Genomic DNA, 25,376 nt, shown 5'->3' on the forward strand with positions numbered 1-25,376 from the left:
CTTCCTTCCTTCTGTCTACCCATCCACCCCTTCATAAATCCATCCATCCATCCATGCATCCTTCTATCAGTTCATCCATCTATCAACACATTCATCTAGCCACAATTTCATGCATCCATCCAGCCAAAAATCACTCCTACCTCTTTGAAGGAGACAGTTCTATACCAGGTACTTGAGATTAAGAGCTCTGGATCAGAGCTATCTGGGTTCTAATCCTTAGACAAGAGAGTTTACCTTTTTGAACCTCTGCCTCCTAATCACTAACACACTGTTTCTGGTACATAGTAGGCAATAAACAGCAGTTACTGTTACTGTTTTGGCACTATTATTTTAGACCCCTAAGAAGTGGGTGGGGGGCGCCTGGGTGGCACAGTCGGTTAAGCGTCCGACTTCGGCTCAGGTCATGATCTTGCAGTCCATGGGTTCGAGCCCCACATCAGGCTCTCTGCTGACAGCTCAGAGCCTGGAGCCTGCTTGGGATTCTGTGTCTCCCTCCTTCTCCGCCCCTCCCCTGCTCACACTCGCTCTCTCTCTCTCAAAAATAAATAAACATTAAAAAAAAAAAAGAAGTGGGTGTGGAGTGTTATCGATTGGGAGCGAGGAAGCATGCATTTTGGGATAAGCTGCTCAGTCTTTAAGAAACCTTAGTTTGCTGCCTCCATGCCCTCACCTACTTCTCTCACTCTGTCAACTCAGTCTACCTAGTCATCAGCTTCAGAGCACCATGGACTCTCCTCTGGGCCACATTGTAAAATCATTGGCTTCAGCCCTCTCCACTTATGCACCCTCTTCCCTTTTCCAAAGCCTCCAGGTTTTTTCCCCACTCCATCTACTCCCAGAATATTGGAAGCACTCATTTATACTAGAATATGAAGGGTTAACATGTGCAAAAAAAATCTTTTTCTGGTTTCCTTACCTCATCCTAACCCACTACCCAGAAAGTTCTCTGTTCAAAGAGGGATCATCACCTTCGGTTAAAAAGATGGCACCAATGGAGGGATATCTGGCAAGCAGCTGAGGAGTCTCAGAGAAAAAGCAAAGGCACCAGATACCCCAAATCCCTGAGAAGTGTAAGTGCAGCTCTGTTAACTCAGGTCACTGGGGTGACTCAGGCCCTTTTCAGAGCCTCCCTGAGAGGCTCTTCTATGTCCATGTTATAGGAAAGACAGAAGAGGCTCAGAGAGGGGTTACACCGGCAGGTTTCCAGTCTGAGACTCTCCTCATTGCCTCCTGAGGCCTCAGCCTCCCCCCTGCCCAGACACTGAATAGGGAAGGGGCTCCTCCTTACCCTGCAAGGTCCTGGCAGCTCAGTCTTGAGAGGTCCTATTCACCAGGCCCTCTGATTTTGCCTGAGTCTATTCAGAGGCTGGCCTTATATAGCAGCTGGGTCTGAGTCCAGACTAGAGAGGGGAACACCATGTAATTATGAGAGACTGGAATCCAGATTTGCTCTGCAAATCAGACATCGAGCTCCAAAACCACAAATAGCTGCGGTTTGTGGCTAATTCTGAGAGCTACGTTCACTCACTCCCGGATGGTGTCACATGAGCTGAGGTTTATCAGCCCCTGGTCCGGACACGTTACTGGAGACTCCAGCTAGGCCCCCACGTGGGGGAACCAAAAACACCTACAGGTGCATCTGGTTGCCAGCTCTAAGTCAGCCTCTGCCCACTCCAGATGGCCTGGGCAGCCAGGAAGTGCCCCCAGACTGGACTCAGCAGCAGGCTAACTCAGATTCAGACTCAGCTCAACCCCCAACTCGCCACATGACCTTGGGCCAGCCACTTCCCTTCTCTGTGCTTCTCATCGTTTCCATCTGCTAAATGGGTATAACACCTGCTTCACAGGACTGATTTGAAGATTCAGGGAGATGTATATAGATCTGACTCTCCAAACTTGGGGCTGGTGTGAAGAGAACAAGTAGATGGGCTTCTTTTGACCTGAAGATTTTTCTCCCAATATTTCATTATGAACTGTTCACACATACAGTGAATTTGGAAGAACTGTAAACTGCAGGGAATGGTACATTTCCCTGTAAACACTTCAATACGTATGCCATTGCGATTGTTTTCTTTGGGTGTAAAGCTTACAGACAGTGAAATGCACAAGTCCCAAGTGTTTATTTGTTGAACTTTGACAATTTTATTCAACGATGGAGCCCACACCCCTGTCTCAATATAGAACTTTCCATCACCCCAGAATGTTCCCTCCTGCCCCTTCCCAGCCAACGCCTCCAGAGGCAGCCATTGTCCCTCCAAGACCTGCTGGGACACAGCCCAGGTCCCTTCCTTGGCATCCAAGGTGGGTCTGCTCCTCTCTCCACTCTCCACCTCCGTTCCCTGTTTCTGGGCCTTTGCACGTGTAATATTTGCCACAGAACACCCTTCTCTAGACTCCACTGGTCATAGTCATACAGAAATGTCAGCTGCTCTGCAAAGCTTTCTGTGACAACCCCAAGCCTGCCCCCCTTCCTTGGCCCACCCAGCACCTTCGACAGCCCATGTGATATGGTGTGGCTCTGGCGAACCAGGCATGTGCCCCACCGCCAGCCAGCACAGGCACAGATGCCAGTATAGGGAATGGACCACGCATGCTCTCACTCCCCACCGGGTGCACTGTAAACTATAGAGGGCGGTGCACACAAGAAGGTGGTTCTCTCAGTCACCTGAGGCTCTGTGCCCTCCTCAGGCCCGAGACCAGCCAGACCCTGGTGACCATGAGGCTGACCTGTCCCCTGGGGCACCAAGAGGATTAGTACAGCACTGGCGCCAGGGAGATCACCTGGACTTAGTGTCCAAAAGGCTCCTTTGTCTGGGGCTGAAGCAGCCAGGCCCTGGGAGGTGACTGAGTCACGCAGGGGGCCAAGTGGGGGGCTCACGCAGGGGGGGCTGAGGGAGCAGGAAACAGAACCGCTCCCATTCCTGACCCCTCCTTCAGCCCGTTCCTGTCATGAATGGTCAGCGGCCAGGGCTGCAAGGGAGCTGTCCATGGTGGGGGGGGGGGGGGCTCCCTGCACATCTCATTTCAGGCCTCTACTCTAAGTGCAGAGGTTCAGAGCTGGGCTGTGGAGCCAGGGGGCCTGCGTTCAAATCCTGGTCTTGTCACTTCCCAGCTGTGTGGCTGTGGGTAAGTCACTTAACCTCTCTGTGCCTCAGCATCCTCACTTATGGAATGAGGGTAAAAACAGTTCCTAGAAAGCACGGTTGGCTTGGGGCCCAGTGGAGACAAGCTTCTCTCACTGCTACTCCATGAGGCCACAGGACTCACCATAATGAAGCAAATACCTGACCTGGCGGCGCTCTTGGTCGAGCGGGACAATGGGACCAAGGGGTGACAATCCAATGTGGTGGGTACAATAATGGACCCTGCCTGTGGCACAGAGAGGCTGGGGGCTGAGGTGCCTGCGTGTTGAGGGACAGCAAGTTTGCCAGGCACACTTGGGGGGAGTGTCTGGTGCTCAGGAAGACGGAAATGCCATCCAAGGGCCTGGCTCCACATCACGTGCATTTACCACAGGCCAGGTGCTCTTCTCTGTGCTTCACATTTTCTCATTTAATCCTCAGATGACCTCTGAGTGAGTCCAAGAGTGTTCCCATTTCACAGATGAGGAGCCTGAGACACAGAGATGACTCTGCTCCTTCTCCGTGCTCCCAGAGGAGTCGGCGGAGGCCAGGCCACGGGCGGTCTCAAATGCCACCCTGGGATTTTGGATGATTTCCTGCTGGCAGTGAGAATCCAGACAACGAAGGGCTGGCAGCGGTGATGAGATGGTCAGATGAGGACAAGGGGGGGCTGGTGGAGGATGGGACGGGAGAGAGGAGGGAGGGACAGATTGATGAGGAGGGTGTGCGGGGTGCAGGCGGAGAGGAGGGTTAGAGTAGATGAAGCCATGGTGAGAGGGCAGAGCAGTGCATGAGCTCACCATGCTAAGTGCTGGGTAACCCTCAAAACCTTATTCCTATTATCCCCAAGTTACTGATGAAGAACCAAGAGTCAGAGAGACTGAATGACGTGCCCAAAGTCACGTGGCTGATCAGTAGGTAGGATGGGATTTGAACTCGGACAGCTAACCCGGGCCACTCAGTTAACCATTGCCCTGCTCTGGACAGGAGTGGGGGGACAATGGAAGTGGGAAAAGAGTCAAGATAAATCCCAGCATGCCACTTCGCACCTGGCTTGGCATACATGCTGATAGGTTCCCATAATTGTAGGGTGAGTGGATGAAGGGGGCAGAAGGGAGGGAGGGAAGGAGGGTGGGAAGGTGGGAGGGTTGATGGGTGGTCACGGGGTCATTCCTATGGTGGACAAACTTTGAGATGGGCTCTAACTCTTCTGCCTCCCCAGATCCCGTGTCACTTCCCAAAACTTTATTGGCACCTTGAGCCCACCCATAAATGCCAACTTGAGGCCATTCCCCAGGACCCAGGAGGCCCATCCTGAGCAATGGGAGGACCAGGACCGAGGCGGGACCCCCAGTTTCCCACCCCAACTCTGCCGCTGTATGGTCTGGGGTCCGCCAACAGTTTTCCCATCCGCACTATGAGCATTTAGTGTAGCTTTGTTCTGTCCCCAGGTAAGTCCACCGCCGATGTGCAGACAGTAGGGATCCCTCCAGGGCAGGACCAGGTCACCCTTGCTTCCTGGAATGCTGGCTCCTTTTCTCCCTAGAGGACTCCTATTCACCCTTTGGCTCAGAGAGAAGTCCCATTCTGTCTCAGAGACACAGAGACAGACAGACTCAGAATCAGACACCTCAGAGAGACAGGGTGAAAGACACAGGTCCTGAAAAACAGACAGGGGGAAGGGAGTAGAGGACAGGGGAGGGGACAGGAGGAGCTCAAGGCAGAGGTGAAGGAAGGCAGGACAAGACACAGAGGCTTCACAGGCCAACCAGGTAAGTCTGGGATGCAAAGCTACAAAGAACAGGCCCCAAGTCCCTCACCTCCCAGGAGCCCTGGACTGGAGCTGGAGAGGGTCCAGAAACGGAGGCCAAGGCAACCCCTGTGTGACTGGGGAACAAACCAGCCGGGAGGTACTGAGATAGAGGAGTGGTTTATTGAAAGCTCACAACTCTCCCCTGAGGCCAGAGCTCTCTTCGAAGCGGAGTCCTGTGGCCAGCCCTGTAGTCCCCACCCCAGGCCGGGGGCAGAGCTGCAGGGCCAGAGCACCTGGGTGGTCCTGGGTGGTCCTGGGTGGGTAAGGGACACTAATACTGTCACCGACGCAAGCTAGAGGCTGGGAGGGAAACTGAGGCAGAGTGGGCAGGTGTACAGACTCTGGCAGTGAACGGGGAGGGAAGGTGGCCGTCTCTCAGCTTCAGGATGCCACGGTCAGCACAACAGCGTTCTGCAAGGAGCGATGGTTCTCAATTACATCATCTGGGTCCTTGTGCCCAAGACCCCTGCCATGCCCTCCATCCCTGCAGCCACCTCTGTGTCGTCCTCCTAATTCTCCCCTTGGCCCCGCGCCCTGGAGTTAGCACTGAACCTGGAGCACAGCAGGCACTCAGGAACGGGATGAATGAGCAAACGAATGAATGAATGAATGGATGACATCCAGTGCGGGAGAGGTCACTGACTTTCGAACTTAAGTCAAGAGACCCAAGTTCACGGGCCATTTCTCCTGCTAATTTCCTGCGTGGCCTTGGGCCAGAAATTTGGCCTCCTTTATCCCTGATCCTCATCTGAGAAATGGATCCATAACTCCTGGCTCTGCCCACCTCTCACAGCCATTCGAAGACTCAACACTGAAAAGGATTGTGAGGCCATGTTGCTATCGAGCAAGAAAAAAAAAAAAAACTGTCATGACCTACTAGCCGTGCCTGCCACAGGCACAGGGTCAAGGAGAGACAGGACATGTATTTGCCACCACTGGGCCAGCAGAGCTGTGGTTCTGGGAGCGAATCTGAGAGTCCATTCTATAGGTCAGACACGTGTCTGAATTCAACAGGAAAGGACTCTGTGACCGACGGACAGTGTCAGGAGTTTTAAGTGAGGCTCTCCAGAGACAAGATGAAGGCCCGGCGAGGCCACACCTGTACGGGAGGCTCACCTCTATGATCTCCAGGGCTGCAGTGGCAAAATTGACGTTGAGAACCTTAGGCAGGGGAATTCCAACATCCAGGTCCACTGCGAAAAGGAAATGGTTAAAAGCAAAGGTACGTGGGGGCTGGGACCAGTTTCCTTAGGCCAGCCATTTCTGTTCTTGGGGACTCAGTTTCCCTTGTTGGCGGACTCATACCCATCCTACTAAACCCAAACAAAAGCGCTCCTTTTCTGTATCTATATCATCAGTGTCTCCCCTCAGGTTCTGTCAGCCCCCTGCACACTCTGAGTCATCTATATTCTTTTTTTTTAATTCTTTAAATGTTTATTTATTTTTGAGAGAGAGAGACAGAGTGGGAGCAGGGGAGGGGCAGACAGGGGGAGACACAGAATCTGAAGCAGGATCCAGGCTCTGAGCTGTCAGCACAGAGCCCAACGTGAGGCTTGAACTCACGGACGGTGAGATCATGACACGAGCCAAAGTCGGACCCTTCACCGACTGAGCCACACAAAAGCCCCTGAGTCCATATTCTAGTCATTCGTTTATATGACTATTTCCCTCTGGATTGTGAGCTTGAGGACAGGACACTGGTCAGATAGTTCTCAGGGCCCGGGGTCTGGTGTGATGGAGGTACTAATCGATGTGGTTTGAAATGGAACATTGGTGCCTCAGTTTCTGCATCTTGGAAATGGGGATCAACCCCCCTCCAGCCTCAGTGTCTCTATCAGAGCAATGAACAATCCTGAGTTCAGACACTCCACGTTTCCAAGAAGATAGCAAAGTCCTCCCATACCATTGAGCTTCGGCACGTAGGCCACCCGGACCACATCACTGAGCCATTCTTCTAAATGGGATGCCTGCAACAGAGCACAGGGACGGCTGGGAGGTGTGGCTTCACAGGGAGCGGCACACCCCTCCCCAGGGAGGGAATCCAGAGATCCAGCTTCTGAGCCTCCCCAAAGCCTGAGGACACAGTTCCTGGTGGGCACAGGGCCCACTGGGGTGGCTGTCAATGACCCCAAAGGGGACTCTGGTTTAGGACGGCTTCACGCAGGCCCCATGAGCTTGGAAAAGTTGCCTTCCTAGAGGAAGGGTCTGTGGGGCCTGGAAGGGGCAGTGCCTGTGAAAGAGAGCAGAAAACATGCCCAGCTCCCATGTCCAGCTCCAGTAGAACTTTGAGCGGTCTGCTCTTAGATTCTTATTCATTTAGGGACCCTTAGAATGTTCTAGAACCTGAGACCATTGAGAGACTCCAGGACCTCAGAACTCTGAGAAGCAGGACACTAAGGGCTCTCTGGGGCTCTGAAGCACTAGAACTTTCTGAGTTCCAGAACATTATTACTTGTGCAAAGTTCCAGAATTTTGAACCCTTGTGAGATTCTGGATGTTTACGATTTGTGAGCTTCCAAGACTTGGCAAGACGATGAGATTCACCTTCCTAAGACGATGACTCTTTCACACACACATACACGCACATGCACACCTGCTCTGACGTTTGGCCACTCTGGCTTGCTGGGGCAGAACCCAGACTGAGGCCAGCTCAGTCGTATGACCGTGACTCATCCTGCCCCTTTCCACCCCCCACTTGCAGACCCTCACCACTGGCAAGCTGCTCGCTCTCCCAGGAACTTACATCAAAGGCGTGGGCAAAGGAGGAGGCCAGCTTGACACGAAGCCTGGAGGAGAGAAGAGAGATGTTGGGGGGCCCCGCCACCCACCACACCCCCAGTGCACCCCACTCCTAGCTCTCCAGGATCAGGAAACAGGGTGACAGCTCCAACTCTGCCTCTATCCGGCCTCGACTCAGAGACTCAGTTTTCTCACCTGTAAAATGGGCCTGAAGGGATCTAACTTCCTTCTGAGATATCACGACTGCCCCCTCTGATGCTCTGGCCCTGGAGCCTTGGTGTCACTCCCAGCTGGCCCCGGGCCAGTGGCTGAACCTCTCTAAGCAGTGGCCCTCCCACAGACCAAGCTCTGGGCACAGGGTTCCCCGCATCCAGCACGCGAGCACTAAAGACAGCAACACCGACGGATCCCAGCTAACCCAAATGCAGGGCCAGGGCCGGAGCCCGATGCACGCCTCTATTTCCTGAAGCCTGAGGCATGAACTGCCACCAGGAAGGGGAGGCAAACCCAGGCAGCGGGAAAGGTTAGAAATGGTGGTAATGGAGCCTTTCAGGGGGGTGCAGGGGACACTAACGTGGGGTCAGGTGAGCACTGGGGGCCTACGGTTCAGGACAGGCAGATCCCAGAGGCCCCTGGGAAATCCCCTGCACCCAGGGGAGGGACAGGCAGGTCCCCAGGCCTCAGGCCAACGTGACAGCACTGGGCCTGGAGAGCGGAGGCCCAGACGGCAGACCTGCTTCTGGGGACAACCCACTGTGTGAGCCTGGGCTTTGCCGACTGTAAAGTGCTGGGCGTGTGTCGGGAAGGACTGCCATCAACATCACCGTCTCGGTTCTTGTGATTACCATGGGGCCTAGTTACTACGGGGGTGGGCCCTTGAGAGAAGTACGCAGTCTGCATGAATAACAAAGCACGTCACAGCCATCTCTGTGGCTAGCCTCTGCGGCTGATCCCTCGGAAGTTCAGACTCCGTGTCCTGGCAGCAGGTGCATCTCCCAGGGTCAGATTTGGAGCAGGTGCGATGGAAGAAGCCTGCTCCGGATCCTGCTTCCCTGAGCCCCTATTGTCTCATCTGTAAAATGGGCTAACACCGACCCCTCCCTGGCAGGTCCTGGAGGCAAGGAAGATGCTGGTAACTTAGTTGATGCTCAGTGAATGGGAGGCGGTTCTAGCGGGTCCCTCATTCTTGTTCCCAAAGACAAGGCCCAGGACCCAATGTTACCGTTCCAGGGACAGCGAGAGGTGCAGCTTGGTAGCCGAGGGGGCCAGCTGGGCATTTAAAGTCAAAACCTGCATGGGGAAAGCAGGTGGAGGTTACCCATGAATTCAGCAGGAGGAGCTTGAGGGCAGGTCCCCTTGGGCCAACAAGGGACCCACCCGTTCCCTCCACAAATCCTTGCTACGGCCCTCTTGTGTGTTTGGGCCCGTGCTGGGCTCTGAGGAGGTAGCTCGAAGGTTCTGGTGTTCAAGAACCGGAGGACTGAGAGTGACTGACGTTGTATGAGAGGAAGCTCTGGGCCTCCAGGAGCCTGGAGAGACCCTCAATCCAGCCTACAGCGAGGAAAGGTGTCCCCAGCGAGGTGACGCCTGAACTGAATCTTGAAAGATGAAGCCAAGTGTGGGGGGAGGGGACGGCACTGCAGGTGGTGGACCCTGCCCGACAAAGGTGGGGAGCTGGCACCTGGCGGCCCCGAGTAACTGCGGCTTCGGGAGAAGGAAAGGCAGAGGATGAGGCAGGAGGGCACTGAGTGCCAGGCGAAGGTGCTTGGTCCTGGGGGGGGGCAGGGCAGAGAGTGAGCAGGGGAGGGACCCGCCTCTGCCCCGAGGTGCCTTGGGGAAAACTAGCAGAGGTGGAGGGCCGGGAGGAAGCCCGAGGGTCACCCGAGAGACGTCTGAGCACACAGAGGCTGAGGACATGGGGAGTCTCTCCTGAGATCCGAGGAAAGCAGAGCGGACGGGACTCGGGCCAGGACAGATGTGTGACGGGAGCAGGCAGGAGTCTAAGCAGGCGCTGGGGCTTGGCCCAGACGATGACAATGGCAGGGGGCACTTCCTGTGCTGCGCCACGCAGGGTGTCCCACTCTGAAATCAGGGGGAAGGCCCCCCAGCATCCCGGAGAGGGCAGCCCTGCTCAGAACCCCGGTGCCAGGCCCCCTCGGGCACTCACCGCATTCAGCTCGAAGAGGGCTTCAGGGGTCCCTTTAGGGCGGTAGGACAGCACACGGATGTTAGCTGGGATGGACACTGTGGCCTTCTTGTTCTGGAGAGTGACCGAGGCTGCCTCTTTCACCCGTATCGAGAGCAGGAGCTGCTGGCCCGGGGGCAACTTTCCCAGGGCCTGGAGAGAGGCAGGGGCCGGGCAGGGGGCATGAGGGCAGCTTCAATGCCCCGATAATAGGATCAGTCAACAAACACTCACTGAGCACCTAATGGGCCCTGGGCACCATGCTGGGTGCTAAGGTTATAGCCTGAACCGGACTGTCTTGCTCCCGGCCCTCTGAGGCTAACATTCACGTGGGGAGACATCAACCCATGGGACAGCTGAATCAGACTCCCACCTCGCAGTCAAAATCCCCTGCAAGAGCCACAGGCTCTACGTGACCCGTCCTCTGCCCTCCTCTCCATCTCACCTCCAACCACTGGCCCCTCGTTCTCCTCTCCAGACTCACTGGCCACTCTGCTGTCCCTCCAACCTGCTAGGTACACTCCTACCTCAGGGCCTTTGCACTTGCTGTTTCCTCTGCTGGAAATGTCTCCCCCAGGTACTTGCATGTTTCCCTCCCTCAGCTCCTTCAGCCTACTGGTCAAATGTCACCTCGGTGAGGCCTTTGCAGAGCACCCTGTTTAAAAGCACTATCCCCACCTTCCTAATCTGCCTTCACTGCCCCATTCGCTTTCACCTTCTGATGCTATGTATATTCTACTTATTCACTTGTCTGTCACCCCCACCAGGACGGCAGCTCCTGAAGCAGAGGCCTTTCGTCTGCTTTTTGTCTTTTGCTCCGTCTGTGTGCCCAGTACCTAGCACGGGGCCTGGGACTTAGTAGGTTCTCAGTGAATGGTAGTTGACTGACTGTATGAATCACACACTCAGGAGAGTCCAAGTTTCATAATCATGACGTCATAGAATGATAGGAGTGCTGGGAACCACGGAATCACAGAAGCTTAGAATCACTTGAATACTGGGATCTGGGGACCAATCCAAGCCCAGACTCCCAGAGTTGCGGGGTCATAAGGACAGGGAGTCACCAGATCCCATCCTTATGTGTCCACAGGTTCTGAAGCCACGGAACCAGATTGAGAGCGGGGGCCATGGGGCTCTGACGCTGTGAGAACAAAGGCTACAACCTCCCGAGACAGGCCCAGCCTCCCTGAGCTGGAGGGACGTGGCCCGGCTTACTGCAGGCATGGGTCCCCATTCCTGCCACTTCTGCCTCCCCAAGTCTTCTCCATCTTACAACTCCTGCTCTCAGGAGGTTCTTCTGAATGTCTAGCCCCATCTCTTCCTTTGCCTAAGACTCCTGCGCCCTTTAGCCAAGGACTCCAAGAAGCAGAGGCTTCTATGACATCCACCAAGGCTGATCTGAATCACCACCACCAAGAGTTCAATTTGTCCTCTGTGTCTCCAAACTCCGCTGCCCCCTCGATCTTCCCCAGTGGAAACCTTCTGGGCCTCACCCCCACCTCTATCAGAATCTGCTATTACATAAGGACCTTGCAGGAGTCATTTCAACTTCGGTATGAGTTCAGATGCCCACGGCTAGCAAGTGGCTGGTCCAGCCCTAGTGGAACAGTCAGGAAAGCTGAAGCCAGGCCCTGAAGCCACACACTGATTGATGTGCACTAGTCAAACCCCCCTGCCGAGTCCTCTCCTCTTCCTTCCCTCCTCCAGGCCAGCACCCAGAGTCTTCTCCCTGGGGGCAGAGAAGACTGAGACCAGGATGAAGCTGGGCAGGTGGAAAGAGGGGAAGAATCTCCTGTCCTCGGTCACGGAGATGACAAATACCCATCTGACTTCTGGGCAGTTAAACTCTGATCCTTTCCTCTCCAAGCAAAAATCTGCTGTCAGGAAAGTTTAAGTGTAAGGGATTCAAACTTGAGTGGGGATTTGGACTCAACATTCAATTGCAGCTGTCTGGAGAGCTGTATTGGGAAAGATTCTGGAGTTCACTCAGGCTCATCGGGAAAGAGCTACAAGGATCAAAGCCCATGAGAGGGTCACTCACCTCGGGGACCAAAGCTGCCAGGTCTGTCGTTGTCAATGGCACGTTGCTGGGAACCTGGACCCAAGACCAAATGGGGTGTAGGGTGAATACAGAGACAACACAGGAATTCTTGAGCACACACAAAGCTGTTTTGCCCACACCCCGCCCCACCCCTGCCAATTACGCACACACAGCCCTACACACACTCATGTTCCTCCTATTGGCCAACGATGAGTGTTTACTACTCGCCAGGCACACGCTAAGGGTTTTGTGTGCCTTTGCGCATTTCCGCATCTATGACATTAGCTCAGAGAGGTAGGTGCTATGATTACTCCCATTTTACAGACGGGAAGCCTGATGCTCCTGCCCAAGGTCATAAGCTGGTGAGTCGTACTGCAGGATTTGACCTGGGCAGGCTAACTCCGGAATTTTTAAACTTCTCTGCCAGAGCTCACAATCTGAAGGTCCAGGGATCCGGTCCCAGACATTTCTGCCCTTTATCCAAACAGTATTTTCAAATATGATGAGTTTGCTTCCAGTGTTAACAAATCAAGAAATTTCATATAAATTTGCCAGGCTCTGGCTAAAAATTTGGAAAACCTGGTCACACTGGGCCTGTACCCCATCCCCTTGGGGAAGCCGAGTGGCAGGTAGGCACAGGCTCCCTCGTTCACTACAGTCCCATCAGGCAGGCTTTCACTGATAATGGCCCAGCGTCCCCAGCCCTGATGGTTGAGGTCCCTGAACTACACGTGCCTACTTCTCAGAACATGCCTGTTCACACAGGATAAATATACACACACGTTCTCTCCTGACCAGAGGATTCCCAGACCCTTACCCAACACACAGCTATCACCCACAGGGGAGGACAGCACCAGGACATAGCCACTATGGTCCCTTTCTCCTGCCACCCACGCACACCCACAAGCTGCTCGGACACACACATTTTCACACTCGGTCTCTCCCTGGCCTTCCCAGTCTCCTCCTCCCTCCTCCCTAGAAGACACCTGGCTCCCGGCTCAGGGCCCTATTCCCACCTCCCACAGGCCTTGACAGTGCTCTCTGAACCCCCACCTTCAGGAAGTGAGTGATCAACCCTTGCTCCCTTCAGCCTGAGCTGCAGGCAAGGGCCCCAGGTGGCTCAGACTCACTGCCTTTGGAAAGGGTGAGACCAAGAAAAATGTCTCTAGGTGGGGCTCCTGGGGATTAGGCCTTCCAGACATCCGTGAGGGTATGAAAAGGGCCAGAATGGAAGTAGAGAGGTCCGAGAAGCTTTAGAACAAATGTCCGAGTGACCTTTGGTATAGTCCAGCCCTAGTTTTCTTTTTTCCAACTCAACTCTGCTCTTGAGAAAGCAGTGGAAATGTGAGCCACTCACACTTTAGTATAAAATCGGGCTCTGACTCCAGAAGAACTCATAAGGTACAGGGATGGAAAACTAGCTACATTTCATATGCCAGTTCTGACCAATCGAAGGTCACTTCCTGGAGTGCCACGTTGAGAAGGATTCAGAGGTCCCATTCAGATTTAGCCAAGCAGAGGGCCATTATCGATTAGCGATGCCTGCCACAAGGACAAGAGTGGGCACATGCATGCCATAAATTGTCCAGCCCTCTCCAACTATAGAGAAGAGGGCTAGTCAAGGCTGACCAGTGATGATGGGACTAGCTCATCACTAGCACTGCCAAGCCATAGTGGGACAGGGAGCCTCACTTACCAGCTCGGGGGTGATGTCTATGTCGAGGGCACCGTTGGCCTGCAGAAGCCCAAACACAGTGTTGAAGAGGTACAGAGGCACAACCACCTGAGATGTGTGGTCATCCTTGGGGGGCACCTTGATGGGTTTCGGGGGCTTGGGGAAGTCGATGATGTCACCGGCTACGCTTTTCACGATGGGCTGTATGGGAGGAGACAGAATGGCTTATCCACCTCGCTCTGAGCCAGCATCCCTACCCAGCCTCTGCCAGCGCCCCGGCACACCCCGGCTGTGGGCAGGGCCTTGGCGGGGACTCACGTTGATATCCAACTCTATGTACTGGTTAGAGATAAGAGGCAGCGTGGCCAGAGTAAATTCCACGGACCCAAGAGCCCCAATGGGCACCAGGCCTGTATGGGGAGGGGAGGAGGGAGAAAGACGCCGTGAGCCCAGCCCCCAATAACAATAGGCCCAACTACTATTTATTGAGTGCCCGGCCTTCCACTAAGCATTCACTTGAACACTATGGTCGTCCCCATTTTATAGATAAAGAAACTGAGGCTCAGGCAGAGAAGTCACCAGCTCAAGGTCACACAACGCCACATATAGAGACAGAGGTGCCCCTAATTCTCTCTCCTTATCCTGGTTCTGCCGTTTGGTATTTTTCAAAGGCATCCCTGTCTCCGTAAGGCTCAGGGAGACTGGGGACCACTGCTGCTGTGGGACTTTGGGTTCCTGACTTAAATTAAGCTCTGGGCCTCAGTCATCTGGTCTGTCCAGATAATAATATCTGCCTCGTGCTCCGGACGGTGCCAAACACACCATCAGTGTGGACAAGTGGCCTGCAGCCCCTGGCAGGGAGAGGCCTGGGTGGCTCCGGGCCTCTAAGCCCTGCTGAACTGGCCTCGGCCCGGAACCCCACCATTAGACCTCTTCCATGTGGCGGCCTCATCAGTCTGAGGAGGGAGTGAAAGGTCCCGGAATTCTGCCCCTTCCTGTTTCCCTTGGTACCCCCACCCACCAGGGTGATAGGAGGGAGGGGCAGGAGAAGAGGCAAGGGGGAGGGGGTTGGGGCCCAGCTTACTCAGCGCAGTCCCCAGGAGCTCATTCACCACGCCCAGCACACTGTCCACCATGGGGCACAGCTGTGTCCGGAAGAGACAGGTGTTACAGGAAAATGGAAGTGGCCCCAGCCCAGTGCAGGGGACAGGCTACATTTTCTCTAGATGATTTGCTCTGTGGTCCTGGGGACCAAGGCAAGTCAGAACGTGAGACAGACTGGGGGACACACGGGCGGGAGGCAAAGGGGGGACTGGAGCCTGAAGTGTCGGAAGGGGCAGGGGGTGGTACAGAGGGCCAGTTCCATGGGCCCCCTCAGAAAACCTCGAAGGATGCAGGAGGAGCGGGGGAGGCACTGTTCAGAGGCCAGCTGGGGTGTGGGGACAGAGCCCTCCACTGTGAGCAAAGGCAGCTGCCCCCTCTGAGGTCTCGGGCCCCTCCCGCTATCCAGGTGGGCACTGGGCAAGCTAGGATTCAGACACTGAGGTGGGGGGCAGCCCCAGAGAGTCAGGCCTGTGCCCTGGGGCATCTGCTGCACACACAACACCACTGTGTGTTCGCTGGGCTCTGAGGACAGAGAGACAGTGGTGTGGCTTCCAGAATCCCAGGTCTGGAAGTCATAGAATCTGAGTCCACCAGAGCAGGAACCCCAGAGTGACCCAGTCCAGCCCCTTCATTCTACAGCTGGGACAGGAGAAGAAAGGTGACCGGCTTAAGGTCCCAGAGAGACAAGAAGGTCACAGAGAGACAAGAGAGGGCTGCCTTTTCATTACACTCAGGGCCCCCAACTCCAGGGCTTCTGGGGTCAGGCGTGTCACAGAAACAGGAGGAGGAGACCAGAGGGCCTGGGCCGGGCAGGAGGAACTCCTTCCTGGGTGCCGGTGTGTGTCACCTGCAGGAAGGAGGCTCTGTGCGGCTAGGGTGGCTGGCTACACCAGAGAAGCCAGAAATTGGATTGCTACGAGAAACCTCCAATCTCTAAATGCTAGTAACTAAGTCTTATTTTTAAAACCTCTTAGAGCTGCACAAATCCTGCTTTGCAGTCAGTTGTCCAGGTTAGGGGCGCTGATTTATTGATTTATTGATTTATTTATTTTTAATGTTTATTTATTTTTGAGAGACAGAGACAGAAGGCGAGTGGGTTGGGGGCAGAGAGAGAGAGAGGGAGGCACAGAATCCGAAGCAGGCTCCAGGCTCCGAGCTGTCAGCACAGAGCCCGATGTGGGGCTCAAACTCACAGACCGCGAGATCATGACCTGAGCCGCAGTCAGACGCTCAACCCACTGAGCCACCCAGGTGTCCCTAGGGATGATGATTTAAACGTACCCACTCCCGCTTGTTGAAATCCGCCTGAAATGGGCCTGGGTCAGGGTCCTTGCAGCCGGGACCTTCCCTCCTCCTCCTGCACTTCGTTCCCGACTGGCTTTGTCAAGCCCAGGCCAGTTTTGCCAACCACAGGCTCCCACAGCTATTCCTCACAAGGACTCGCAAGAGAGGTCCTGCCAGAACTGTGGGTCTGGAGGTCTGGCCGCCCTTTGCTGGCTGTATAACCCCAGCAAGACCATCCCCTCACTGGCCTCAGTGAAAGGGGGCTGTGGACAGACCAGCCTTTCTCAGGTGTGGCTCACATCCCCTGGAGGAAACCAGGACGGCTGGGACAGGCCATGAGCACGCATCCTAGAGCAGCTTAATTATAACACGTTTAACTTCTGATGTATCAATATATGTGTATGCAGTTTCCTGAACACATTTGCCAAGCCCAGGGCTCTGCTGTAATTTAATTCAAAGTTAGTTTAAAGAAAACCATAGGGGCGCCTGGGTGGCTCAGTCGGTTAACTGTCCAACTCTTGATTTCGGCTCAGGTCACGATCTCAGGGTTTGTGGGATCAAGCCCTGTGCTGGGCTCTGCGCTGACGGTGTGGAGCCGGTTTGGGATTCTCTCTCTCCCTCTCTCTCTGCCCCCTCTTGCTCTCTCTTTCTCTCCCTCAAAATTAATAAATAAACTTTAAAAAATAAAGAAATCAAGAAAACTATTAAGTCAATAACGTAGGAGGCAAAGACAGAGCAGGGAGGAAGAAAGGGGCTTGGACTTGGGAGCAGGGGACTCAGGTCATCTGGAGCTATAAAGACAGGATCCGGAAGTCTGGGGATGGATTGTGTCCTGCCACCTGCAGACTTGCCGGAGGCACCTGGGGGACTCGTGGGCAGGCCAGGATGGGATTACCCAGTGGGTGTGGAAGGGAGGAACAGCCTAATCCTGCCTGGCGCCCAGATTTACTCAAAGCCGAGGAAGGAGAGGCACAGTCATGGGGAGGGGCATGCCTGGCCCGTGACTCACACACTCACCAATCCCGGGAGCACCTTGAAGAGGGTCTGCTCCACGACCCCAAAGAGCGGTGCAGGCAGCAGCCTGGGTAGAGAGAGAAGTGTGAGGGTGTGGCCACCACACAGGGACAGCACCAACTGGGATGACAAGGCAGAGTGGGCACTGGGGGCTCTGGATGTCTCCTGTCTCCCCTCCTGGGGCTGAGGGGGTTGACTCAGGCTTTGGAGACCTGGGTTTAAATCTTGGCTCTGTCTTGCCATGGAAAGCAGGGGGATGACTTCAGTTTCCCCATCTGTACAATGCCCACCTTGAAGAATTGTTGCTGCCGAGATTAAGTGGGAGTATACTCATGTCTGGTATACAGTCTGTGCTCCGTAAATGTCTGTTCCCTGCGTCTCCTCCAACATTTATAGACAAATGACATTTGGGTCCAGAACAGGACCTGGCTTAGAGCGGGGGCTCAATAAATATCTGTTGAGTGAATTCATGAACATTTGTTGAATGATTGAATGACTGAATGAATAAGAAGAAGATGTTCAGGTCTGTTTGGATTCTAGGGGAGTCTGGAGAGCAGGGGTGGCAACCACAGAACCACAACCACAGGTCGCCAACACCATCCAGGCTCTACTTCCTCCAAGGCCGCCTCCAGCCCAGAGGAGCAGGAGGGAGCCACTGGAATTTAAGGAGCCCAAAGACCCCACCTAGAAACTCTGGAAAGCCCTTCTGGAAACACAGGCATCCCTGGTTCCCCCTACTTATGGGAGCTAACACAGAGCTGTCTGATTACCCTTCGCGGCTACAGCCACCCAGCAAAGATGGGCTGGCAGGGTGGGAATCAGCCTGGAATCTAGAAACTAATGGGGCGGCGCAAAGTGTGAGGCAGGGGAGGGGTAGGTGCCCCAGGGGTGCGGGGAGGGTGCAGAGCCCTGGGGAAAAGCCTTGGATGAGTCCAGAGACCAGCCCATGTCCATCCTTGCTGCAATCTGTGTGAGACCTTTGACAAGTCTCTTGCCCTCTTTGGGCCTCAGTTGTCTCATAGGAGTGATGGTTCAACACAGGTGTAGGGAGGGCCACTGTGTCCCGAACAGTTGGGGAAAGAGAGGGAGGTAAAAGTGCCAGAGCCTTCTGGATCATCAAATTTAGGTCTTCATTATACAGACGGGCCCAGAGGAGGAGGCTCCTCTGGGGTCACACAAGTCACAGGCAGAGCTGGGTCTCTGATGTACTGAGTTGGGGAACTGAGATGGCCAGGGTCTGCTCTATCTGGGAGAGGGGACGACAGGATCTCGGGCCAGGGTGGCTGGGGTGGAGAAGGGGGACGCCCAGGAGTGGGTGATGCTAGCTAGGAGCTGGGCAGTACCCCGTGTCCGTGCTGGGCCTCAGTCTGCGGGTCCACGAAGCCGGCTGAACTTGGCCGGACCTACAGGAAGCTGGGTGGTATCAGGACCCGCCCAGCCGGAGACCCAGGAGATGCCCCAGTGTGCGCCCCGGAGAGGAGCCCCTCGAGGAGCCCCCCCACACATACCCCCGCACCTGCAGACGTGGAAGCCGCCTTCTGTGGGCTCGAGCCCGCGGACTCACCCCGAGAGCAGACTGATGTGGCCCAGGAGCGTGCTGCAGCGCTTGAGGACGAGCGTGGGCGTGCCCCGAGAGCTCACGCCCAGAGCCACCCGCGACGACACGTTCACCTCCGCGGCCAGCTGCAGGAGGCCCCCCAGGGGCCTGCGAGACCCGCTGCTGGGGGCGTGGCCAGGCTGCCCGGCCCACCCGACAGCGCCCGCCCAGGCCACGCCCCCCCGGGGGCTGCGAGGGCCCTGAGGAGTGAGTAGGGGCAGGCGAGCTGGCTGGTCCCCACGCCTTCCTGCCACTCCCTGCCCCATTTTCATGTTCCTGCATCCTCTTCTCCCACCTCCTCGAGTGAGCCCTGAGCCACGGGGCAGGGGTCTCCAGGAAAGTGAGATGGAAGTTGCTGGAGAACAGTGTGATGGAGATCTCCGGGAGGGGAAATGGGGGGTGAGGGGGGAGATCCAATATGGTGGGTGTCCCTTCGGGAGGAAGTAGGCGGGGAGGAAATGGGGGGGGGGTCAGTGAGATGGGGGTGACAGGAGAACAGAGTGGGGGTCCCCAGTGGAGCAGTGGGCTGGGCTGGGAAGCAGTGGGGTAGAGGTTCCCCGGGATGCACTCACCCAGAGCCATGCAGGCCCACCTTGGTGTGCAGGCTCAGCTGCACCCCAAACCCAGGCAGCAGCTTCAGCGACACCTTTGGCAGTGTGAGCTCCTCAATCTTCAGCCTGGGATGGCGACAGGAGTCAGGGGGAGGGCCACTCACTCCCAGCCATCCTCCAGTGTCAGTCCCTTAGTGCCTGGGCCATCTCAGACCAGGTGGTGCCTAGACCCTCTGGAGGGGGAGGTGTCCCAGATCCCATCTGTAACTCATAAATCCAACTGTGTGCCCAATGACTTCACCTCTCTGGGCCTCAGTTTCTTCATCTGGAAGGTGGGACGATACAAGCACCCACCTCAAATGTTGCAAAGACAAGTAAGACGATGTGGGTGCTGATGCTGGTACAGCATGTGTTCAATAAATGTAATATCATCCTCATTAGAGGCTCAGTGTATTAAAGTGATCTCCCCACCCCATCCCCATGGCCTCAGTCCTGGTTCAGTCTCTGACCTGGACCATTGTCTCCCTACTCCTATCTCCAGGCTCACGCACGTGCAACTCAGGTGGCTTCTTGAACACAGCTCCTTGTGTGTTCAAGACAGCTGATTGTTTTCTCTGTCTTCTGAGCCTCTGCCCAGGCTGTTCCTTCTGTCTAGAACACTTTTCCTTTGACTTTCCTTCCACTCTGCATCTGCCTTCGGCTAACTAACTCCTCCTGGCTATCCAGATTGACCTTCCCCTGATTCACCACCAACGAGGGAATGGTTCCTACCCACCTGGGGCAGGCCGTAGGGCTGGTGATTAAACACCCGCACCCCCACCCACCACTCCCTACCTGGGTGAACTTGGGCAGGTCCCCTCACTGCCGGGGGCCTCAATCTCACCTGTTAAATGCCATTGATAACAGTCCTCTTCTGGATTACATGGGATAATTAATTTACAGTGTTCAGCACAGTGCTGGTTACATAGAAAACCCGGCTAAGCGGTGATTAAGTTATAAATATTAGTTAGCTATTATGTGATTTCATTCATTCATTCAAAAAAATTTTTTGAATATCTATTACATATTAATGATATTAATGATATTAGGGATATGGCAATGAACAGGCCAGACGAAAGCCCTACCCCTCCTGGGGTTTATAACCTAGCAGGGGAGGCAAGAAACAAACCAGTAAAGATAGAGGGTTCAGGGGAGTGATACATCTTCTGGAGAACTTGAAGTCAGGGGAGGGGAAAAGGAGGGGCTGGTGGGCATAGGTCTCTTTGGAGCAAACGCCCAAGGAGGTGAGAGGGAGCCGTGCAGATACCTAGATTAGCGCAGAGAGACTAGGCAACTTGCCCTAGGTCACACAGTGAATAACTGAAGTCAACCCGGAACTGGAACCCTCAACCGCAGGGACATGCTGCCATTCCTGTGTTTCCTGATACACAGTAAACTCATTATTTTCTGACTCAGGCCCTGGGACTCCCTATGCAGGGCTCCCCACATCACCCCCATTGCCTGCCAAGAAATCGAAGACAACTTCTCCTCTCTTCCCTGAAGCAAAAAAAAAGAAAGAAAGAAGAAAGAAAGAAAGAAAGAAAGAAGACCAACCTTCCTGTTGGGCACATAGCATGTGGGCAGTTGAGAGGCCACAGTGAAGACTCACCCAGAAAGCTCTTCCACAACGCCAAAAATCCCTCCATAGCTCAGCAGGCCGCCTCCTCCGAGCAGTCCCCCAGAGCCCAGGAGGCCCTGGTTCACAGATGTGACTGTACCCAGCACGTTCTGCAGAATGGGCCCTCCAACCAGCGAGTTCTGGATGGCTGCAGGGAGGATTGAAGGGGGAAGTTCATTTTACAGAAGGGGAAGTGGGGTCCAGAGGAGGGCAGAGACTTGCTCAAGCTCATACAGCAAGTTGGGTTTGGGGCCAATAGTATGACTAGAGCTCCTTGACTCTGGGCCACCTCATAGCACCAAAAGAAAGGGCAGAAGCAAAGGAGGGAGCACATAGCCACCAGGGCTTGACCAAAACGGAGGAGGTGACCCCTGCTCTTCCTGGGCCCCCCTGGCCTGGCTCTGCAGAGAAAGGCAGGACAGAAGAGGCCTCCTTGGGAGGGCTGGGGCAGGCCAGGCTGATTCCCTCAAGAGTTTCCTGTTCACGACTGCCCTATTCTACCCCTGAGACAGTCACCCTGGGCCATTGGGCCCCAAAGCATGCAATACCTCATTGAGTCCCCCCACCCTGGAAACGTGGGGCAGAGACGCTGGGCCCGCCAGCCTCCTCCATCCCACCCGGCCCCATCCCTGAGGCAGACACAGCCCTCACAGGCCTCACCCAGTCCTCCTCTCCGGAGGAGGTCAACTGATCACCCAAGGGGGCCTGCAAGCAAATTTTAACCCCTGAGCTCTCCGAGCAGATGAAAATCACAGCCTGTTTCCAGCACTTCCTTAAAGCAGCCACTCTAGCATCACCATGCGGATGTCTACACTGCAGCTGGGCCCCTCACAGACTGCCCGTCTTGGGCTCACCTTTGCCAAGTTCATCTTTGTCAATCCGAGCCAGCGTGCCCACCGTCTCAAGTAGCCCCTGGCACGGAGTCGCCAGACCCCAGAGGAAGAGCAAGGACCACATGCCCAACATCATCGATGGCACACCTGTCAGGGGCAGAAGCAGGAACTCTGAGGCACTGCTCGTGCCCAAGACCTCACCTGACCCCCGTGCCTCATCACCAGCCTGGGGCCCTCCCGCCTGCCTGGCGCGGCTCCATCCAGCCTCACTCCCAGGAAAACAGCAGCTCACGTCAGCCCTTTGCGTCCCTGGTGAACGTGGACCTGCCAGGCCTCAGAGGGAGAGTGACAGAGGGGCCTTCCTTTCCAGGACAGCAGGATTGGGAGCTTTGTTTCCTGGACCTGCTTTCCCATTGGCTCATGAGACCGTTTCAGAAGGTGTGGCTGACTGGGGACCCCCCCATTAACAGCTCCCATTTCTCTCCTCCTCCCTGGCCTTTATCCTTCCATGTTGGAAGGAATGAGATGGAAGGTGAGAGCAGGGCTAACTTACTGGTTTCATAGCATGGCACTTGTCTTTATGGAGTGACTGCTAATGCGGTCACATATCCATCTAACCCCTCATGTAATCTCTGCTTAAACCCCACTTCCCACTGCCCTTGGGATACAACCCAGGCTTCCTGCCATTCCCCACTAGGTCCCTGACTGCCTTTTTGACCTTCTCGGTCTTAAACACCTAAGCCCCTTTCCACCTCAGGGCCTTTGCACATGCTGTTCTTGCTGTTAGGAAGGCTCTTCCCCTGGTTCTTCGCATGACTGACTCCTCATCCCAGGTTCTGAATAAATGTTGCCAGCTTGGAGAGGCCTCCCTCCTTTACCTTGTCTAAAGAAGCCTGTTTGCCACTAAGCATCGCTTGGCGTATTTATTTTAAGGTGCTATTATGCTATCATACATTATGTGTTCGTGTCCTTGTTTGCCATCTCTTTAAGCTCCCTGAGGCCAGAGACTGTATCTAGGGCTTCTGTGCATGATGTGTGCTGGATGGGTGTTTGCTGAGGGGGCAAGAGGGGATGGAAACCCAGCTGCACTTCACTAGCCCACCGTTTGCCCTGGCACAGGCTGTGTCTGCCCAGAGAGGGCACTTTTCCTCATCTGCGCAAAGGTACATATGGGTGTCATGTGCACCAGGGGCAATCTCAACAGTGTCTGTCTTCTGTCTCCAAGACTCATCCCAGAGTGGCTCCCTGTGACTTTGGGGTCCCTTGCGGAGGGAAAAAGTCCCACAATGGGAAACCAGTTGGTTTCCATGGCTTAGAGAAAAATGCACACCCCTAGAGCCCTGTCCATAGGACATCCCTGCCTTTGCCCCCATCTGAGCCCCAGTTTTCCCGTCTGCAAATGGGCTTTTTCTCCCCTCACCCTCCAGGCAGCCCCCAGTGCCCTCCTATGGTGAATTCGTTCTGTGCCCATTATTCAGATGGGATAGCCGGGTGGTCGCAGGGTCAATGGTTGGGATTCTGGATGAGGCTAGGGCTGCTGCAGGCTGCCTTACCCACACCTGCAGCTCCACGAGGGGTGGGTGGAGGCTCCCAGCCTCTTGCCGGCTCCTCCACCCTCTTGGGCCCCGGGGCGGCCCTTATATGCCCACATCAGCTCTGGGGACACAAAGGGGCACAGCCGCCAGAAATCCGTCAATGTGTCATGTCAGAAGCAAATTGCGGTTTTTCCTGAGGGCCTGGGCTAAGCCTTCCTTCTGGGGGGAGAGAAGGGGGAGTGGGTGGGGGCTGGGGTTAGTGCCCAGGGGCGGGAGTGAAGGTCTGGGGCTGTGGAGGCAGCCACCTCTTCCCAGAGCTGGGGGCAGGGTGGGGCGTTCCGCCCGCCTATGGAGTCTCCCTCCAAGGTTCTCCAAGGGCCCCCTGATGGCACAGAATCTACCCTGCCTCCCACCTACTCCAACTAAGGCCAAGGGAGAGAAGAAAGGAAGACCCCTGCCACCCCTACCCCAGGCCTGGCATGGAGATGGCCATGGGACCTGGAGAGAGGAACTCTGCACCAACTTGGGGGAGGGGCACCAACTCCCCCCCCAACCCCCACCTCCCAAGGCCCCGTGTCCCCCGGGCTCCAGAACAGGCACTTTTCCCCATTCCTGAGGCTGGTGCCAATGATGGTGGAGAGAAATTCATTCATTCATCCACTCATCCATCATCCATCATCCATCATCCATCATTCATTCATCCACCCAACCATCCATCCATCCATTCACTCATCCATTCATTCATACATTCTTCAGCAGGCATTTGTGGAGTAACTACTACTTTTTAGGTGCTGGGGATACAGCAATAAACAGGAGAAACAAATCCCCACCCCTGAAGGAGATGACCGATAGAAATACAAGGCAATTTTAAATGTTCTAGTAGCCACATTTTTTTTTTCAACATTTTTTATTTATTTTTGGGACAGAGAGAGACAGAGCATGAACGGAGGAGGGGCAGAGAGAGAGGGAGACACAGAATCGGAAACAGGCTCCAGGCTCGGAGCCATCGGCCCAGAGCCCGACGCGGGGCTCGAACTCACGGACCGCGAGATCGTGACCTGGCTGAAGTTGGACGCTTAACCGACTGCGCCACCCAGGCGCCCCCACATTTTTAAAAATAAGTATTTATTCATTTCTGAGAGAGTGAGTATGAGCCGGGGGTGGGGGAGGGGCAGAGAGAGAGGGAGACTGAGGATTCAAAGAGGGCTCTGCGCTGACAGCAGCGAGCCCGATGTGGGGCTCGAGCTCACGAACCTCGAGATCATGACCTGAGCTGAAGTTGGACACTCAACCAACTGAGCCACCTGGGCACCCTCACATTTTTTAAAAAAGTAAAAACATACAAGTCCACTAATTTTATTGTTTTTTAAATTTTTTAACGTTTATTTATTTTTGAGACAGAGACAGAGCATGAACGGGGGCGGGTTAGAGAGAGAGGGAGACACAGAATCTGAAGCAGGCTCCAGGCTCCGAGCTGTCAGCACAGAGCCCGACGCAGGGCTCGAACTCACGGACCGCGAGATCGTGACCTGAGCCGAAGTCAGCTGCTTAACCAACTGAGCCACCCAGGCGCCCTGAAGTCCACTAATTTTAATAGTACAGTTTATTTAACCCAATATATCCAAAATACTATCATTTAACACTTAATCAGTATAAGATTATTGATGGGATGATTTATAATCTTTTTCTCATAGTATATCTATAAAATCTACCAACAGCACACCGACTTTAGACTCACCACATTTCAAGTGCTCAATTGTCTTTTAGGGATATTGCCACCCTATCGGACAGTGCAGCCCTGGAGGAAACAGATAAACCCGTGATACAGTAAGTCAGAGGCTATGACAAAAATACAGCAGGGGTGGGATGCAATTTTCAATATGGTGGTCAGAGGAGGGCTTGTACCGGAGCAGGCATGACTTTTGACCTGCAGGAAGAGAGGGAGTGGGCCCAGGATGTCTGGGGAAGAGCCCAGCAGGCACAGAGAAGGGCAAGAACAAAGGGCTGCGATACTGTGTTCCAGGAACACCAGGGAGGCCTGTGCGGTCAAAGGGCAGTGGGGAGCATATGGCCGAGGACACGATGGGGCCCTACAGGCTACTGTATGGACGTAGGGTCTTAGGCTTTTGTGTGCCATTCTTCTCCGGGAACTGGCTTAGGCATCCCCTCCTCCGGGAAGCCTTCCTGACCCCCAAGCTGGCTGTGATCCCACAGCCCCCTGGGATT

General features: G+C 54.8%; 1 protein-coding gene across 1 annotated transcript; it reads right to left on the reverse strand.

Annotated features, from left to right (window-relative positions):
* Positions 1-5,268: 5,268 nt before the first annotated feature.
* BPIFB3 (BPI fold containing family B member 3) lies at positions 5,269-21,754 on the reverse strand. The gene is made up of 15 exons (XM_047854262.1): positions 21,637-21,754; positions 20,774-20,930; positions 19,147-19,251; positions 18,542-18,682; positions 16,981-17,044; positions 14,660-14,720; positions 13,894-13,985; positions 13,597-13,776; positions 11,901-11,954; positions 9,842-10,012; positions 8,897-8,964; positions 7,679-7,721; positions 6,839-6,902; positions 6,052-6,128; positions 5,269-5,346 (listed from the first exon to the last, which is right to left on the reverse strand). The coding sequence occupies exons 1-15, from the start codon at positions 21,749-21,751 to the stop codon at positions 5,317-5,319; spliced, it is 1,422 nt and encodes a 473-aa protein (XP_047710218.1). The 5' UTR covers positions 21,752-21,754; the 3' UTR covers positions 5,269-5,316.
* Between the last annotated feature and the right edge of the window lie 3,622 nt (positions 21,755-25,376).

Source organism: Prionailurus viverrinus, chromosome A3 (genome assembly GCF_022837055.1).
Source record: "Prionailurus viverrinus isolate Anna chromosome A3, UM_Priviv_1.0, whole genome shotgun sequence".
Taxonomy (NCBI): Eukaryota; Metazoa; Chordata; class Mammalia; order Carnivora; family Felidae; genus Prionailurus; species Prionailurus viverrinus.

What these genes read in the sequence shown, in the direction of transcription:
- BPIFB3 (XM_047854262.1), bottom strand. Translation starts at nt 21,751, where the DNA reads ATGATGTTGGGCATGTGGTCCTTGCTCTTCCTCTGGGGTCTGGCGACT. An exon ending in TGGCAGCTTTGGTCCCCGAG is followed by an intron (nt 10,013 to 11,900) that starts GTGAGTGACCCT and finishes GCCTCTCTCCAG; the next exon opens with GCCCTGGGAAAGTTGCCCCC. An exon ending in CTCTCGCTGTCCCTGGAACG is followed by an intron (nt 7,722 to 8,896) that starts GTAACATTGGGT and finishes TCTCTCCTCCAG; the next exon opens with GCTTCGTGTCAAGCTGGCCT.